The sequence below is a fragment of the Macaca mulatta genome, chromosome 19, assembly GCF_049350105.2.
Source record: "Macaca mulatta isolate MMU2019108-1 chromosome 19, T2T-MMU8v2.0, whole genome shotgun sequence".
Lineage (NCBI taxonomy): Eukaryota > Metazoa > Chordata > Mammalia > Primates > Cercopithecidae > Macaca > Macaca mulatta.
Window position 1 is genome coordinate 19,979,027 of NC_133424.1, and position 17,546 is coordinate 19,996,572.

Sequence of the window (17,546 nt, forward strand, 5' to 3'; positions counted from 1 at the left end):
AGGGATCCCGAACTCCCATGTTTTCTTAGGGAACAGAGCTAGGGGCCCGAATCTACAACATAATCGTGATCCCGGCAATTGTCCTCAGAAAAGCGGGCAGGGCAAGGAACCCCCCAAACTCTCTCAGAAGAGGGGTCGGGGCAGATTCCCGAAGATCCTCCTCAGAACGGGGGCCAGGGAAAAGAATCCCGAAGCAGAGTCTTCTCAGAATCTCCAAGATTCTCCAGAATAGAGAGGGTCGAAGCACAAGACGAGGCAGAAAGAGCGCGGGGCCACCGGAGCCCCTTAGAAACATTGCCAGGCCACGACGCGCCCGGGCTCCTCAGAGGCGCCGCCCGCAGCCCTGCGTAGCCGCCCCACGCCCGCCAGGCCCAGGCCGCCTCCGGTGCATTATGGGTGGGGCGCCCCTGCAGAGCACTGCGGGGAACCCCCTGCCCAGCCAGTTGCCGGCCGCCGGGTGGCCCAGGCGATCCGCCCTCCGGGGTCCCAGCGAGCCGGCCACGAATTAACGCGTCCCCCTAGGCCCCGCCCCTCGCGGGGTTCCCGCCCCGAAGTTTAAGTCCCGCCCTTGCATGGCCTTCAGTGGCTCTGCGGCCCGCTCCCATCTACCATTGGCAGGATGCCTGTCAGTCATTCCGTCCCGCCTCTTCGGACCCGCCCCGGCCGGCGGCGCGATCCCGAGAACCAGCCGGCCCGCGCGCTCATTGGTCGTCATGCGCTGTCTGTCATGAGGCTGGCCACACCTTCTATGGGGTGCGGGTCCTGAGAGTCCTGTCTGGACCTCATTGGCTTGTGGCGCCTTCACTCGGAGAGACGCGCCTCAACCCGGAAGTATGCGAGGCGAAATCTGCCTAGCAACCGGGGAAGCCGGGCTGTGAAGCGGGCAATTTCAGTGTGAGTCTGAGCCGCGAGACCGAGCGGCGGCTCTGAGCGCGGCGCGGCGGCTCCTCCCGCCCGGGGTCAGCGCCCCGGCGCGCGCACGCGCACCCCCGCCGCCCGAGCGCGCCCCGCGCCGCCCGCGCAGTCGGTCGGTCGGTCGTCTGTCCTGTCGCCGCTGCCGCCGCCGCCGCAGCCGCCGCGGGCGCCACCTGAGGGAGTCGCCTCCGCGGGACGCCACAGGACCTGACCGGACTGCGCCGCCCGAGGCCGTCCCGTGTCCCGGCCGCCGTCGGCGAGGGCGCCGAGCAACTTCGGTGAGTAAGGGGCAGGCGCCGCTGGCTGGTCCCCGGCTTCCGGTGCCCCGGGCTCTCTGGGGCTTCCGCTTCTCCCGCACTACCTTCGCCGAGCGGACTCCCTTCTCCACAGGACCTCCCTCTCAGGGGAGCCTCCTGCTCTGGGGCCCCCCGCCTCTCTAGGAGACCCCGTCTCTTTAGGGGACCCTCGCCTCTCTTGGGGACCCCCATCTCTTCAGGCAGGGGACCCCGCTTCTCTAGGGGAATCCTGCCTCTCTAGAGGCTCCTTGTCTCTCTAGAGGCTCCCCGCCTCTCTAGGGGACCCCGTGTCTCTAGGGGACCCCCGCCTCTCTAGAGGATCACTGCCTCTCTAGGGGACCTCATCTCTAGGGAACCCCCGTCTCTCCGAGGGGAGCCCTGTCTCTCTAGGCGACCCTGCTTCTCTAAGGGAGTCCCCCTTATCAGGGCCCCCCCCCGCCTCTCTGAGGACCCCTGCCGGAGGGAACCCCCACCTCTCTAAGGAATCCTGCCTTTGAGAGGAACTAACTCCCTTCTTTGGGGATCCCCAACTCTTTGAGGATTCCCGCTTATCTGAGGGGACTCCCTTCTTCTCTGAGGGTCCCTCTACTTTTCTCAGGAACCCACCCCTTTGAGGGGCCCCCTCCTATCTGAGGACCCCTGCCTCTGAGGGGAGTCCCTTTCTCTGAGGGACCCCTGCCTCTTTGAGGGGAATCCCCATCTGAGCGACCCTCTGCCTCTCTGAGGGTCCCCCCCTTTCTCTGAGGGGCCCTGGCCTCTCTAAGACCCTATCCTCACTCCTCTAAGGAGACCCCTGCTTCTATTAGTCTATACTTTCTCTGAGGGATCCCCCACCTTTTGTGGATTCCTGGGGAATCCCTTCTTCCCTGGGGGACCCCTCTTTTAAGAAGACATTCCAGCTTCTTGGAGGAAGCCCTACCTCTCTGTAGGAAGCTCCCCACCCCTGCTTCTCTGAGCTGTGGTCCTGCTTTTCTGACTTGTCGCCCTTTATTTTATTTTTTTTGAGACAGAAAATCTCACTCTGTCGCCTAGGCTGCAGTGCAGTGGTACGACCTGGGCTTACTGCAACCTCTGCCTCCCGGGTTCAAGCGACTCTCCTGCCTCAGCCTCCCGAGTAGCTGGGACGATAGGTGCCCACCACCACGCCCGGCTAATTTTTGTATTTTTGTGGGGAGGGGATTTCATCATGTTGGCCAGGCTGGTCTCGAACTCCTGACCTCAGGTGATCGATCCACCCACCTTGGCCTCCCAAAGTGTTGGGGTTACAGGTGTGAGCCACCGCGCCTGGCCCCCCTACTTTTTGATGAGTGCCTTCACTTTCCTGAGGGGGTCCCCCACTTCTTTGAAATGCCCATCTGACCGGATCATTAGTTATCTGAGGTATACCCCTACTTTACCAGTATCCTACTTTTCTATTTCTTCTATACTCTATGTATACTGCAATTTTCTGAGGGGTCCCCAGTATCTCCCCTTAACTTGAAATATCCCACTCCTGTAGACTCCTCACATCTCTGAAGTGTGTCTCCCCTTTTTCAAGATATCCCTTCTCCTGATGGGAGACACTGGATCTCTTCACTTCTCTGAGGGGTCTGTCTGAATTCCATGGGGTTCCCTCCCACTTGCCTGAGAGTATTCCCTCTTACTAGAGGCTTTCCTCCTGATTTTCTAAGGGAGAAACTCTTTATTTATCCTTGGAGCACTCATATGAAGCTTCTCCTCTTTCTGTCTGTGGCACCCACTTCCCCCAACTGTGGAGGAAGAGAGCAGAAATGTACCCCTTCTTCAGTCTTTGTTGCCACTCTAGGGGTATTCTCTGGACTTTTATTTCGGTTTCCAGGGGCCTGGAGGATTTTGTGGCTGGAGGGGAAAGTCGGGGACAGAGAGGCAAAAAGCATGATTTCCTCATGTGCCTCTAAGATCTGCTAGATTTGGGGGAGCAGGAGCTGCTACTAGATGACCACCTTAGTTACTCAATTTTCCAGTCGTGGGGCCATCACAGTGTTGTCACGCCTTTGTGACGACAAATGGGACAAGGGAGAAACATTGTATCCCCATTATCACACTGTCAAGCTGTGGGAGTGACCCACTTCCTGTCCCATCCCTCAGTCCTCCCTCTGCATACTATAACTTAACTTTCCCTCCCCCCGCTGAAAAAAATCAAAATAGAAAGGAGAAGAAAACTCTCCTTTATCTCTTCCTGTTGCATTTTCTCTCCCGAGATCCCCTGATTCAACCCTCGATCAAATAGGATCCCTAGTTCATAGGCCACTTTGGTTTGAAAGACAGAGCAAGAAGCAGGAAATGGGTCACCTTAGATCCAGAAACAGGGGAAGGGAGGCAAGGGACAGGATTTCTGTAAGTTTTAGGTGATTTTGGCCTGGCCCAAAAGGAACTTTTTACGTGGCATTTACACATCTCATGTACTTTTTTTAATGGCCCACCCTGGATTCCAAGTTCAGTAGCTAATTTTATCTGCTTTGCCAAACGCAGAGCTCTGTGGAGCCCAAGTAGATGAATGCTGGCATTGAGAGATGGTCCAAAGGACAGGAATGAACTCGGTTTGAAACCTGAGTAACTTGTAACCACTTCGTGTCCACGCACAAGTCTCAAGCTAAAAACGTGGGGAGCGTTTGACTGAAGTGGAGTTCTGAAGTATGGGCTGCACTCGTGTTTGCTTTAGCATTTCAACAAGTTCTTCCCTCTGACTCCACTGGAACTGCAGTTCACTTTACAGTTTGACTGAGGGCAGTCTCTCTCCTGTTCGTTTCCATCTGGGTCTTGCTTAATTTGAGTCCTTTGTGAAGACTCCTGCCGAGGCTATAATTTGAGTTCTAAATCTGTCGGTGGACCATGTGGACACAAGTTTCAACTCGAGCTATTTTCTTCTGGGGAGAAGTGCTTGGAGACTTTCCTGGGCCCTCTGCTGCTGGGCTAAGTCAAGTCCAGGCAGGAGGCTGCTGCAGACTTGGTTGCTCTTCTCCTGCCTCTTCCTGGTCAGCTGTAGGCACTGCCCTCAGGAGAAGGGAAAGATGGTGGGGAGCTTGGGACTGAGATGAGGGTAGAGAAGTGCCTGAGGGTAGGGAAGTGCCTGCACGTATTTACTATTTTATTTTATGTTTTTGAGACAGGGTCTCATTTTGTTACTCAGGTTGGAGTGCAGTGGCGCGATCTCGGCTTACTGCAACCTCTGCCCCACTGGCTCACGTGATCCTCCTACCTCAGCCTCTGAAGTAGCTGGGACCGCAGGCGCATGCCACCACGCCCGGCTGTATTTTTGTATTTTTGGTAGAGACGGGGGTCTCACCATGTTGCCCAGGCTGGTCTCGAACTCCTGAGCTCAAGTGATCCACCCGCCTCAGCCTCCCAAGGTGTTGGGATTATAGGCGTGAGCCACTGCGACTGACCTATTATTTTTAATAAAACCTATAGGACCAGCAGATGGGATGTTAAAAAGGAAATGGACAACTTTGAAGTCAGAAGGACCCAGTTCAGATTCTGGTGCTGCCCTTCTTAGTTATGTGACCTTGGACAAGTGATGGCACAAAATTGGCATGTTATTAAATATTTGAGAGAACACATTGCTGTGAATGTGTGTCAAGGTGCTTACTGATGATGGGAGGTGCTTCCTAGATGGATGAATGAATGAATCTGAGGTAATAAACTGGAGGTGGACAGCACAGCTCCCGGCACATGGTTGGTGTGCAGTAAAGGCTGCTTGTTGTGCTCATGAGATTAGGGTCCTGGCCTGGACTCCCAGACCAGAAAGCGCTTGATATTCTGCCAAGGCTAAAAATGCCCGAAGAGAAAGAAACTTGGTATGTCTCTTGGAAAACCCACTCCCCCACTGAGTCTCTTAGCAAGAGTTTTCTGTGTTCTGATACCAGATGTGAGATGGATTTGCTGTGTGGCAGGGCGTTTGTGTTTCTCTTGGCCTTGGCGTCTCCCCCTGTAAAATGGGGTAATTTGTGAATTAAGGGCAAGTAGGGAGATGTATTACTCTAATTAGACCACAGGCAAGATAGAAGATTATAATGAACTTGAAGAATTGTGGGAAGAAAAAAATAGATGAACTATGTATGCCTAAGGGATCATATGCATATGATGAGACTGCTTGAGTGAGTGAGTCCAGCAGTTACCTGGTGAGTGATCTGTTCTTACACTTTAGAACCTTGAAAGAAGAGCCGTTCTTTCATTGTAATAGATCAGATTTGGGGACAAAAGACTGGGAAAGTGATGTACAAAGGCATTTGACGCCACACAATAATAGTACTTTGAGAGGGCCAGTGTGTGGCTTAGTGCCCACAAGGAGATCAGAATTCACCTCAAGCTCCCAAGGCCCAGAGGGCTGTGGAGATGCTAACTCAGCTTAGAGGCTGGGGCAGGGGTCGGGGGGCAGTGGAATAGAGGGGAGTGGACAGGACATTAAAAAAAAATTTTTTTTTAGAGGATTTTTTTCTTAACAATTAGTGAAAGCCGTAGAATCATGGCTGGTAAATTAGGCCCAGCCTTCTTCACTTACTAGTATGGGAACAGATGGCATTCTGCCCCTGACGGCTAAAACCCAGGAGGAAATAATGGGTGAAAATCTGAGCTAGGCCCCTGGTGGGCTGCTCCTACGTTTGAAGAAAGGGTTTTGGGTTTTTTTGTTTGTTTGTTTTCTTCCTGGAAATAAACTCTCTCTCTTCCTCCTTCTCTCCTTCTTTCTTTCTCTCTTTCATACACACATGTACAGACATACACTGACTTTGGTATTGAAGCAAATAAATATCCATCAATCTTAAATTTCTTTCAATTCTTTTAAGGACAGTTATTCCATTACATGGGAAAGGAGCAAAATTTATAATATTTAAAATATAAGAACTAAGGTAAACAACTTCAAAGGGATCACTCTCCCCTTCAAAATTATGCTATGTCTCTTATGTGCCACAGACTTCACTCTGGTGGATGGTGGCGCCACCACCACGTCTCTATCTAACAGGAAGTTTTTTAAACTTATTTTTTTTACTTGAAGGATCCTTACAGCAATAAAAAACCTTGGATAGTTAGAAATGATATTGATCTAGGTACATTTATTAGATGTAATGTAATGTGGTCGTCTGTTGGTGGGCAGGTCTAAAAGGCATGTGGGTCCAAACACTGCCCAGCTTCTAACTCTGGACGGTAAAAACTGTTGATTTATGGAACTGAAATAGCTAGGGAAGTCAGGGTTTCCTTCCTGTTGGAGACAGCACTGGGGGCATTAAATCCCTGTGGGATCTTGATGATAAGAAAGAAACTGACCTCTTTTGGAATTGGGAAATAACTACCGTGTCAAGTGATTCCATCCAAATGAATGGATGGTGTTATTTTTGATTTCTAGTATTAAGTTTGACTTCATCCTCTCTGCAACTTGACTGCCTTTGTTTATGCTGTTGTGTCTTTTGAATAAGAGTTTTTCCTTTTTTTTCTTTTTCTTTTTTTTTTTTTTTGAGACAGAGTCTTGTGCTCTGTCACCCAGGCTGGAGTGCAGTGGTGCAATCACAGCTCACTGTAGCCTTGACTTCCGGGCTCAAGTGATCCTCCCACCTCAGCCTCTTGAGTAGCTGGGACCACAGGCACGCACCACCATGCCCGGCTAATTTTGTATTTTTTGTAGAGACCGGGTCTTGCTATGTTTCCCAGGCTGGTCTTGAACTCCTGAGTTTGAGTGATTCTCTCACTTTGGCCTCCCAAAGTGTTGGGATTATAGGTGTGAGCCACAGTGCCCAGCCCAAGTTTATTGTGTTTTTTTTTTTCAGACGGAGTCTCACTCTGTCACACAGGCTTGAGTGCAGTGGTGCGATCTTGGCTCACTGCAATCTCTGCCTCCTGGCTTCAAGCAGTTCTCTGTCTCAGCCACCCAAGTAGCTGGCATTACAGGCACCCACCACCATGCCTGGCTAATTTTTGTATTTTTAGTAGAGACGGGGTTTCACCATCTTGGCCAGGCTGGTCTCGAACTCCTGACCTCGTGATCCACCTGCCTCAGCCTCCCAAAGTGCTGGGATTACAGGCATGAGCCACTGCTCCTGGCTAAGTTTTTTTTATTTTATTTATTTTTTTATTTTTATTGAGACAGAATCTTGCTCTGTCATCCAGGCTGGAGTGCAGTGGCACGATCTTGGCTCACTGCAACCTCTACCTCCTGGGTTTAAGCCATTCTTCTGCCTCAGCCTCCCCAGTAGCTGGGATTACAAGCGTGCACCACTGTGCTCAGCTAATTTTTGTGTTTTTAGTAGAGACAGGGTTTCACCATGTTGGCCAGGCTGGTCTTGAACTCCTGACCTCAGGTGATCCACCTGCCTCAGCCTCCCAAAGTGCTGGGGTTATAGGCGTGAGCCACTGCGCCTGGCCAAGTTTATTCTTTTAAATTGGCTTATAAGGGGCCAGGCGCAGTGGCTCACACCTGTAACCCTAGCACTTTGGGAGGCTGAGGCAGGGGATCACTTGAGGTCAGGAGTTTGAGACCAGCCTGGCCAAAATGGCGAAAGCCTGTCTACTAAAAATCCAAAAATTAGCTGGGCGTGGTGGCGCAGGCCTGTAATCCCAGCTACTCGGGAGGCTGAGGCACAAGAATGGCTTGGACCTGAGAGACAGAGGTTGCAGTGAGCTGAGATCAGGCCACTGCACTCCAGCCTGAGTGACAGAGTAAGATTCTGTGTCAAAAAAAAAAAAATTTTTTTTTTGACTTATAAGGGACAAGTGAACACTCAAATAAGAGCTTTACTTGTGTGGCCATAAGGTATGGTGTGTGTTTGTTTTCTAGTGCAATTTACATTACATTAAAAATTAGAAAGTGTTGAATCTTTTGGCCCATATAACTTCCTATGCCAACAAATAATTCAGGAGCAAACATTTTCATGCCTAAGATAAAACGTTTTCATGCTTGGTGAGGGGGGTCTGGCAGTAAGCAGGACTGACACAGTTGGCCTTCCAGGAGCATACATCTTAGTTGCAGACAAATAAACAAGCAAATGAATGAAAGAATATTGTGAGGTTTCATGAGAATATCCCTAAGTGCTGCAGCTACCCTCATTGGGAGCTTCAGGTGGAGTTTCTTGGAGGTGTAGAAGTGAAACCTCACTACCTCTTTAATTTCCTCACTGGGCTCCTGTTTCCTGTCTCTAAAAGGAGACAGAAATTATGGCATTTTCCTACTTGATTGTTGGCGATAGTTGATTCATGACCACTGTGATTGTAATCTTGGAGAAACGAGAGAAACTAGAATGGTCATGGTAGGGGGTATTTTCAGGTTTGTCTTTCTTTCTTTCTTTTTTTTTTTTTTGAGACAGAGTCTTCCTCTGTCGCCCAGGCTGGAATGCAGTGGCTCGATCTCGGCTCACTGCAACCTCCACCTCCTGGGTTCAAGTGATTCTCCTACTTCAGCCTCCCTAGTAGCTGGGGTTACAGGCAACTGCCACCACGGCTGGCTAATTTTTTGTATTTTAGTAGAGATGGGTGTTTCACCATGTTGCCCAGGGTGGTCTGGAACTCCTGAGCTCCAGCAATCCTCCCGCCTTGGCCTCCCAAAGTGCTGGGATTACAGGCGGGAGCCACCATGCCTGGCTGAGTTTGCCTTTCTTGAAGTCAGTGGTGGTGTGTTTTTGGAATCCTGGGGCATTTCTTCATGGCAATGCATATTACACAAAGTGATAAACCGCTCTGAAAGCTCTTCCCTTGTTGAAATCTTAAAAACATTCAGATAAGCTGGGGCTGCCTGGGTGTTGGTGGTGGTTTAGGAATAATGAGATTTCCAGTAGATGACTGCTTTGTTGTGTATTGGTAGACTCTTTTTTTTTTTTTTTTGAGACGGAGTCTCCCTGTGTCACCCAGGCTGGAGTGCAGTGGCCCGATCTCGGCTCACTGCAAGCTCCGCCTCCCGGGTTTACGCCATTCTCCTGCCTCAGCCTCCGAGTAGCTGGGACTACAGGCGCCCGCCACCACGCCCGGCTAGTTTTTTGTATTTTTAGTAGAGACGGGGTTTCACCATGTTAGCCAGGATGGAGTAGACTCTTGGTGCATGGATTTCCCTCTGCTTAGGCTTTCCTCTTCTTTTTTTTTTTTTTTTTTTTGAGGTGGAGTCTCGCTCTGTCGTCCAGGCTGGAGTGCAGTGGTGCGATCTTGGCCCACTAAAACCTCTGCCTCCCAGGTTCAAGAGATTCTCCTGTCTCAGCCTCCCGAGTAGCTGGTATTACAGGCGGCACACTGCCATGCTTGGCTAATTTTTTGTATTTTAGTAGAGATGGGGTTTCATCATGTTGCCCAAGCTGGTCTCGAACTCCTAAGCTAAGGAAATTCACCTGCCTCGGTCTCCCAAAGTACTGGGATTACAGGCGTGAGCCACTGCTCCCGGCCTAGGCTTTCCTCTTACACTGGGACTGGGAAGATGCTGTTTACACTTTTTTATGTTGGGCAAGGCTGGAAGTCTTAGATTTGACAGGTGCTTTTCTTAACTAAGTGTATCTGCGAGAGGTGGGATTGGAGAGCAAGGCGGGATATTCATTTTGGGCACAGCCTTGAGGGCAAGAGGGAGGCTGTTAGAAGGAGAGTTTCTGGTTGTCTTTTTTTTCCTTCCACCCAAGTTCTGACTCCGGAGGTGGAGAGGCAGGCCCATGCCGGAAGTGGGCGTGGAAAAGTAATGCAACTGTGCATGTGACCAGGCTCCCACCTCTGGGCTCTGCTGCCCTTGGGAAGTGGATGCTTGCTCCCTCCTGACTTCCTGTTCTCCCTTCTTACAGGCAGAGTTCTTGGGCTCCAAGTTGAGCACAGAAAATATGTTCAAGGCCAGGCGTGGTGGCTCACACCTGTAATTCTAGCACTTTGGGAGGCCGAGGCAGGCGGATCATTTGAGCCCAGGAGTTTGAGACCTGCCTGGCCAACATGGCAAAACCCCGTCTCTACTAAAAATGTAAAAACTACCTGGGTGTGGTGGTACACGCCTGTAATGCCAGGTACTCTGGAGGCTGAGGCAGGAGAATCACTTGAACCCAGGAGGCGGAGTTTGCAGTGAGCTGAGGTCATGCCACTGCACTCCAGCCTGAGCGACAGAGCGAGATTCTGTCTCAAAAAAAAAAAAGAAAGAAAACAGGTTCAAGTTCCCCCTTTTTCCTTAGTAAGCCGTTTTGTCAGAGCTGGGAGCCACCAGTGGACCTGTACTTGCCAGTTTTGGGGTCTCAACTAATACACCCACAGACTCAGAGGTTTATCTGGCAGGGTGGCGAAAAAGATGGTTTCTTGTTATATTATCACAGTGTTCCCCTCGGGAACTCTTCTGCACCAAGAGCTGCCTGGAGATGTGTATGGAACTTAAAGAAGCTGACAGTAGATAGGTCCTTCAGGAAGAGTGTGCTTTGGAAGAATGGTTTGTAGTTACTTACAGCTTTTTGCTTTATAAAAGTACTGTGGGAGGCCCTATGCCATAGAAACTTTATAGCCAAAAAACTTTGGGCTTGATCCTGATCCTACCACTTGCTGGCATGTGACCTTAGAAAAATAGCCTAACTTCAAATGGCCTACTCTTTCTGAGCCTCAGTTTCCTCAAAATTAAACTCAAATCCTCATTTGTGGGCTGGTTTGTTTGTAAGCATACAGCAAACGGCCAGACTGTTGTAGATGCCTAGTAAAGGTAGTTGTTAAAGAATCATATTTAGGAGCCAGGCACGGTGGCTCATGCCTGTAAACCCAGCAGTTTGGGAGGCTGAAGTGGGTGGATCACCTGAGGTCAGGAGTTTGAGACCAGCCCGGCCAACATAGTGAAACCCTGTCTCTACTAAAAGTACAAAAAATTAGCTGGGCGTGGTGGTGGGCGCCTGTAATCCCAGTTACTAGGGAGGTTGAGGCAGGAGAATCGCTTGAACCCGGGAGGCGGAGGTTGTAGTGAGCTGAGATCGTGCCACTGCACTCCAGCCTGGGCAACAAAAGCGAAACTGTCTGAAAAAAAAAAAAATAGCCGGGGGCGGTGGCTCAAGCCTGTAATCCCAGCACTTTGGGAGGCCGAGACGGGCGGATCATGAGGTCAGGAGATCGAGACCATCCTGGCTAATCCGGTGAAACCCCGTCTCTACTAAAAAATACAAAAAACTAGCCGGGCGAGGTGGCGGGCGCCTGTAGCCCCAGCAACTCGGGAGGCTGAGGCAGGAGAATGGCGTGAACCTGGGAGGCGGAGCTTGCGGTGAGCCGAGATCGCGCCACTGCACTCCAGCCTGGGCGACAGAGCGAGACTCCGTCTCAAAAAAAAAAAAAATAAATAAATAATCATATTTAGAGTGACTGTTTCTCTTGAGGTTGGCACCTGACTTTGGACAACAATCTGTGGGTGTTAATACTGCCCAAGAACAAACCAGTTGACACTGGGCCAATAGGCTGGGCATGTCTGAAGGCCAGTGATCTGGAAGTTCCTGGAGTGGTTGATTTTTCCCAGTGAGATCCCTTAGTTCATTGTAGCTTTAACCCCCACAGCCTCACCTTACTGTACTCTCCATATGGACTTGCAGTGCCTCAGGAAATGTGATGGGGTAATTGGGAAAAAGGCTCAAACCTTGAGCTCAGGCGATCCGCCTTCCTCGGCCTCTCAAAGTGCTGGGATTTCAGGCATGAGCCACTGTGCGCAACCTATTTGTTAGGTTTCTTTCTTTCTTTTCTTCCTTTCCTTTCTTTTTTTCTTTCTTTCTTCTTCTTCTTTTTTTTTTTTTTTGATAGTCTCGCTCTGTCACCCAGGCTGGAGTGCAGTGGCGCGGTCTCAGCTCACTACAACCTCCGCCTCATGGCTTCAAGCCATTCTTCTGCGTCAGCCTCCCGAGTAGCTGGGATTACAGGCCACCATGCAGGGCTGATTTTTGTATTTTTGGTAGAGACGAGGTTTTACCATGTTGGCCAGGCTGGTCTCGAATTCCTGACCTCATAATCCATCCGCCTCAGCTTCCCAAAGTGTGGGATTACAAGCGTGAGCCACTGCCCCCGGCTGTTAGGTTTCTTAAGTCACTAGGCATTCTGAGAAGAGGCATAGCATGGGCACAGGCAGGGACCTGGAGGTGAAAACAGCCAAGTGAGTTCCCTTGACCTGAGGAGGTTATGCTGTTCTAAAAGTCAGAGTTTGAACTGATCACTTTGGCAAGAAAAGTCCAAAATTTCTTCCAAAGGTAGAAAGTTAAAATGTGCTATAGTAGGATCCAAGATTAAACTCAAAATAGTATTTAAATTGAACTTTTTTTTTTTTGGAGACGGAGTTTCACTCTTGTTGCCCAGGCTGGAGTGCAATGGCGCGATCTCAGCTCACTGCAACCTCCGCCTTCTGGGTTCAAGTGATTCTCCTGCCTCAGCAGGAGAATGAGTAATGTGTAATGAGGCTAATTTTGTATTTTTAGTAGAGATGGGGTTTCTGCATGTTGGTCAGGCTGGTCTCGAACTCCCGACCTCAGGCGATCCGCCTGCCTTAGCCTCCCAAAGTGTTGAGATTACAGGTGTGAGCCTCTGCGCCGGGCCTTAAATTGAGCTTTCAGTAAACATTTTCAATCAGGAAGCAATGATGGCCAGTGAAATCAGCCATCTAGACTCTGTAATGGTATACTGTATATGTAGACATTAACCTCCAAAGAAGCTTCAAGAAAACAGACTTCAGGTCTGCTTCTGACTTTTTCCTTTGAGAATTGTTATCATTTAAGCCGGTCTAGAATTCTTAATACTTCAGAACAGTTTTTTGTTTTTTTTGAGACAGAGTCTTGCTCTGTTGCCCAGGCTGGAGTACACTGGCATGATCACTGCATCTTAGGCCCAAGCCATCCCCTTGCCTCAGCACCCAGATAACTAGGACTACAGGCACATGCTATCATGCCAGGCTAATTTTATTTATTTATTTATTTATTTATTTATTTATTTAGTTAAGCAGAGTTTTGCTCTTGTTGCCCAGGCTGGATTGCAATGGCGCGATCTTGGCTCACCACAACCTCTGCCTCCCAGGTTCAAGTGATTCTTCTGCCTCAGCCTCCTGAGTAGCTGGGATTACAGGCATCCACCACCATGCCTGGCTAATTTTGTATTTTTAGTAGAGATGGGGTTTCTCCATGTTGGTCAGTCTGGTCTTGAACTCCCAACCTCAGGTGATCTGCCTGCCTCATGCCTCCCAAACTGCAGGGATTACAGGCGTGACCCACCACACCCTACCTTATTTATTTATTTATTTATTTATTTATTTATTTATTTGAGATGAAGTCTCTCTCTTGTTGCCCAGGTTGGAGTGCAGTGGGCAACTGCCCAGGCTGGAGTGGGAGTGCGATCTTGGGTCACCGCAACCTCCACTTCCTGGGTTCAAGCAATTCCCCTGCCTCAGCCTCCTGAGTAGCTGGGATTACAGGCATGTGCTACCACGCCCAGCTAATTTTTGCATTTTTAGTAGAGATGGGGTTTCATATTGGCCAGACTGGTCTCCAACTCCTGACCTCAGGTGATCTGCCAGCCTCGGCCTCCCAAAGTGCTGGGATTACAGGCGTGAGCTACCACTCCTGGCCAGCTAATGTTATTTTTAAACTTTGTCTTAGAGACAGTGTCTCACTGTGCTGCCCAGGCTGGTCTCGAACTTCTGGGCTCAAGGACTCCTCCCACCTTGGCCTCCCTAAGTGCTGGGATTACAGGCATGAGACACTGCCCAGCCTAGAACAATTTAAACTAACTTTCGGCTGGGTGTGGCGGCTCACGCCTGTAATCCCAACATTGTGGGAGGCCGAGGTGGGCGGATGACCTGAGGTCAGGAGTTCACCAACATGGTGAAACCCCGTCTCTACTAAAATACAAAAATTAGGCCGGGCATGGTGGCTCACGCCTGTAATCCCAGCACTTTGGGAGGCCGAGGCAGGTGGATAACGAGGTCAGGAGTTTAAGACCAGCCTGGCCAAGATGGTGAAACCCTGTCTCTACTAAAACTACAAAAATTAGCTGGGCGCGATGGCGGGTGCCTGTAATCCTAGCTACTTGGGAGGCTGAGGCAGGAGAATTGCTTGAACCTGTGCATCAGGGGTTGCAGTGAGCTGAGATCACGCCACTGCCCTCCAGCCTGGGCAACAGAGTGAGACTCCGTTTCAAAAAAAAAAAGCAAAAATTAGCCAGGCATGGTGGTGCATGCCTGATGCCTGTAATCCCAGCTACTTGGGAGGCTCAGGCATGAGAATTGCTTGAACCTGGGAGGTGGAGGTTGCAGTGAGCTGAGATCATGCCACTGCATTCCAGCCTGGATGACAGAGTGAGGCTCCATCTCAAAAAAACAAACAAAAACCTACTTTTTTTTTTTTTTTTTTTTGAGACAGGGTCTCATTTGGTCACCCACGCTGGAGTGCAGCAGCGGTAGTGACACAGCTCACTACAGCCTCGACCTCCCGAGCTCAAGCCTGCTAAATTTTGCATTCGTTTTTGCAGGGATGGGGTTTTGCCATGTTGCCCAGGCTGGTCTGGAACTCCTGGGCTCAAGTGTTCCGCCCGCCTGGGTCTCCCAAAGTGTTGAGATTACAGGTGTGAGCCACCTCGCCCAGCCAATTTCTAAACTTTCACTGCATTTTCAAACTTTAGCCTTTATCTTTAACTTCTCAAATTGTCTCTATTCAAGGTTAACTTTTTGACCTAAATTTGAAATAAATATCTTAGTCTTCCCAAAACAGGAATTGGTTAGATAGAGACCTGATTACATGGGCATGTAAGAGGGCATGGTTGTTATTATCAAGCTGTGAAAGAGAAAACAAAGTAGAAAGGCATTCCACCTGTGTTTTTTTTTTTTAATAAATTACGGGCATTTCACTATAAATGGGGGGTTTGGGGTGTATGCATCCTGTTAGGAAAACATTGGGGAGGAATGTTTTCCTAAATTGGCAGATCTGCCAATTAACAAATGGGGAGTAGGGTGTGAAATAGATGCCAAGTTTTAAAAATACGTTTTTCTGCATGTCCAACTAAGGATATTTATTAGACTGATCATGTGACTAACAATACTCTTTCCCTGCTTGGGGGGTTTGAATAGGCTGATCTCTAGACTCAAGGCTGTCATATAGCCTTTTTGTTTTTCCTGGTATTTTTCTGAATTTTTTTTTTTTAATCTTTAATTCATAGAAAACAGTTTACTTCCTGATTATTCAAGCCTTAAAATTGATCCAAATTAGGTGGGAATGTTTTTAAACCATATGTAGACACAAAAGAGATATTCCTTGCCAACTAGTGACACATGGCAGATGAAGACAGAGTGGGAGATACACTTCCGGTTCACGACAGCACTTCTGAGCAGTTTGTGCTTAACCCTTTAGGGGAGCATTTGTGCTCAGAACCCTGGAGCAGGACAGTGCCAGGGCCACACAGAGACTCCCTCTGGACAGAGCCTAACTGCAGATGGAGCCTGAACCCTGTGCTGCAGAAACACTGAGCGTAACGAATTGTGGTTAGAGACGACATTCAAAACAAACACAGTTGACAAAGTGGACCATCCCTAGAGAGCTGTGTTTCAGGGAGCTTTTCAGCATAAACGATGGTGATGGGGACAATGGGGGCTGCTGACCCATGTCCCACGAACTCCTGATCTAGTGTGAGAATGTTGTGAATGCAAAGATGACTCTTGTAGCAGTGGTGATGCATTGGAAGTATTGTGTTTTTCATAAAGCATCACTGTAAGAGTCCCTATAGCTATTTTCTGGTCCCTCCCTGAAGAATCAAGAGTATCAAAGTATTAAGGAAATCAAAATCACTTAATAATTAATCTTTTCTTTTCCTTTCCTTTCCCAGTCAATTTCATTGTAATCTCACCATGTAAACATGAATTTGGGGTGAAATAAGAAACTTTAAAATGATCCTGCCTTAGAGATTGTTGTTATATTGTCCCTAAACTTATAGTTTTAAACTTTAGAGTACTAAGAATGCAAAGTACAAAAGCAGGGCTGGGTGTGGTGGCTCCTGCCTATAATCCCAGCACTTTGGGAGGCAGAGGATTGCTTGAGGCTGGGAGTTCAAGACCAGCCTGGCCAACATGGCGAAACCCTGTCTCTTCTAAAAATACAAAAATTAGCTGGTGTGGTAGCACACGCCTGTCGTGTCAGCTAGTCCAGAGGCTGCGGCACAAGAATCGCTTGACGCTAGGAGGTGGAGGTTGGAGTGAGCCAAGATGACGCCATTGCACTCCAGCCTGGGGCAACAGAGTGAGACTCTGTCTCAAAAAAAAAAAAAAGTAGTCAGTGCTCATTTTTCATAAAGGTGATTAAAAGAAAAAAACTTGGCGTGTTTTTTTTTTTTTTTTTTTTTTGAGACGGAGTCTCCCTCTGTTGCATAGGCTGGAGTGCAGTGGCATGTTCTTGGCTCACTGCAACCTCTGCCTCCCGGGTTTAAGCGATTCTCCTGCCTCAGCCTCCCGAGTAGCTGGGATTACAGGCGCATGCCACCATGCACAGCTAATTTTTTGTATTTTTAGTAGAGACAGGGTTTCACAGTGTTAGCCAGGATGGTCTCGATCTCCTGACCTCGTGATCCACCCTCCTTGGCCTCCCAAAGTGCTGAGATTACAGGTGTGAGCCACCGTGCTTGGCTAATTCTTCAGTCTTTCTTATGAATACATTTTCTGCATTGAAATCATTTTGTGTCTTTCAGTGGCACCAGCCTGTCAGCTTCTGGCGTCTTGGGCTGCAAAACCCTTGGGAGGAGTGATCTCTCAGTTGTCGATCAGCATTTATCACATAAGTCATCTTGTATGTTTCCACCAAGAACTTCGAATAAATTTTCTGATTGAAAAAGTACCAAAAAAAAAAAAAAAAAGAAAAAGTACAGTACCTTGAACATTCAGTAGGTGATGCTACTCTTTTTCGGTAGTTCCATACTAGTTTGGAGCCTTTGGCCAATTTCTGCCATAAAAGCAGACGTGAACATGGAATTTGGCCCCAATTTCTTTTCCTCAGTCCCTCGGTTGTATAGAGACAGGCTCAGGTGGTGTTTAGAAGTTTAAGAGTACACTTGAAAGATCATTAGTCTATTTTTGTTGTAGTTAAGGTAGAAGGAGGCCTAGCTATTATTAGTGGGGTTTGGTCTATGAAAGACAATAATGTTTAAAATGAATTTGGAAATTTTTTTTTGTTGTTTTGAGATAGGGTCTCACTCTGTCACCTAGGCTAGAGTACAGTGGCACAATCATGGCTCACTGCAGGCTAAAACTCCTGGACTTGAGTGATCCTTCTGCCCCAGCCTCCTGAGTATCAGGGGCTACAGGCATGTGCCACCATGCTGGGCTAATTTTTTCTTTTTTTTTTTTTTTGGAGACGGAGTCTCGCTCTGTAGCCCAGGCTGGAGTGCAGTGGCCGGATCTCA

General features: G+C 48.9%; 2 protein-coding genes across 41 annotated transcripts in view; one reads left to right on the forward strand and one right to left on the reverse strand.

The window, feature by feature from the left end:
- The first annotated feature begins 652 nt into the window (after positions 1-652).
- GATAD2A (GATA zinc finger domain containing 2A) overlaps positions 653-17,546 on the forward strand; it is a 123,425-nt gene continuing 106,531 nt past the window's right edge. For 13 of the 39 annotated variants that reach the window (XM_077978520.1, XM_077978513.1, XM_077978517.1 and 10 more), the window contains exon 1: positions 704-1,193. The gene's annotated coding sequence lies outside the window, so the exon portion shown is untranslated. Of the gene's footprint in view, positions 1,194-17,546 lie in introns of all 39 variants that reach the window. The other 26 variants (XM_077978514.1, XM_077978533.1, XM_077978518.1 and 23 more) reach the window with 9 other exon arrangements.
- On the reverse strand, positions 788-17,010 carry LOC144336878 (uncharacterized). Of its 2 annotated transcripts, none has more exons than XM_077978573.1 (2): positions 16,553-17,010; positions 788-2,273 (listed from the first exon to the last, which is right to left on the reverse strand). In XM_077978573.1, the coding sequence occupies exon 2, from the start codon at positions 1,401-1,403 to the stop codon at positions 852-854; it is 552 nt and encodes a 183-aa protein (XP_077834699.1). In that variant the 5' UTR covers positions 1,404-2,273; positions 16,553-17,010; the 3' UTR covers positions 788-851. The 2 variants fall into 2 exon arrangements, with proteins under 2 accessions (XP_077834699.1, XP_077834700.1); XM_077978574.1 differs by lacking the exon at positions 16,553-17,010 and having other exon boundaries at positions 788-1,573; positions 1,685-3,198.

Coding starts and splice junctions, on each gene's coding strand:
- LOC144336878 (XM_077978573.1), bottom strand. CDS start 1,403: ATGGGGGTCCCCAAGAGAGGCGAGGGTCCCCTAAAGAGACGGGGTCTC.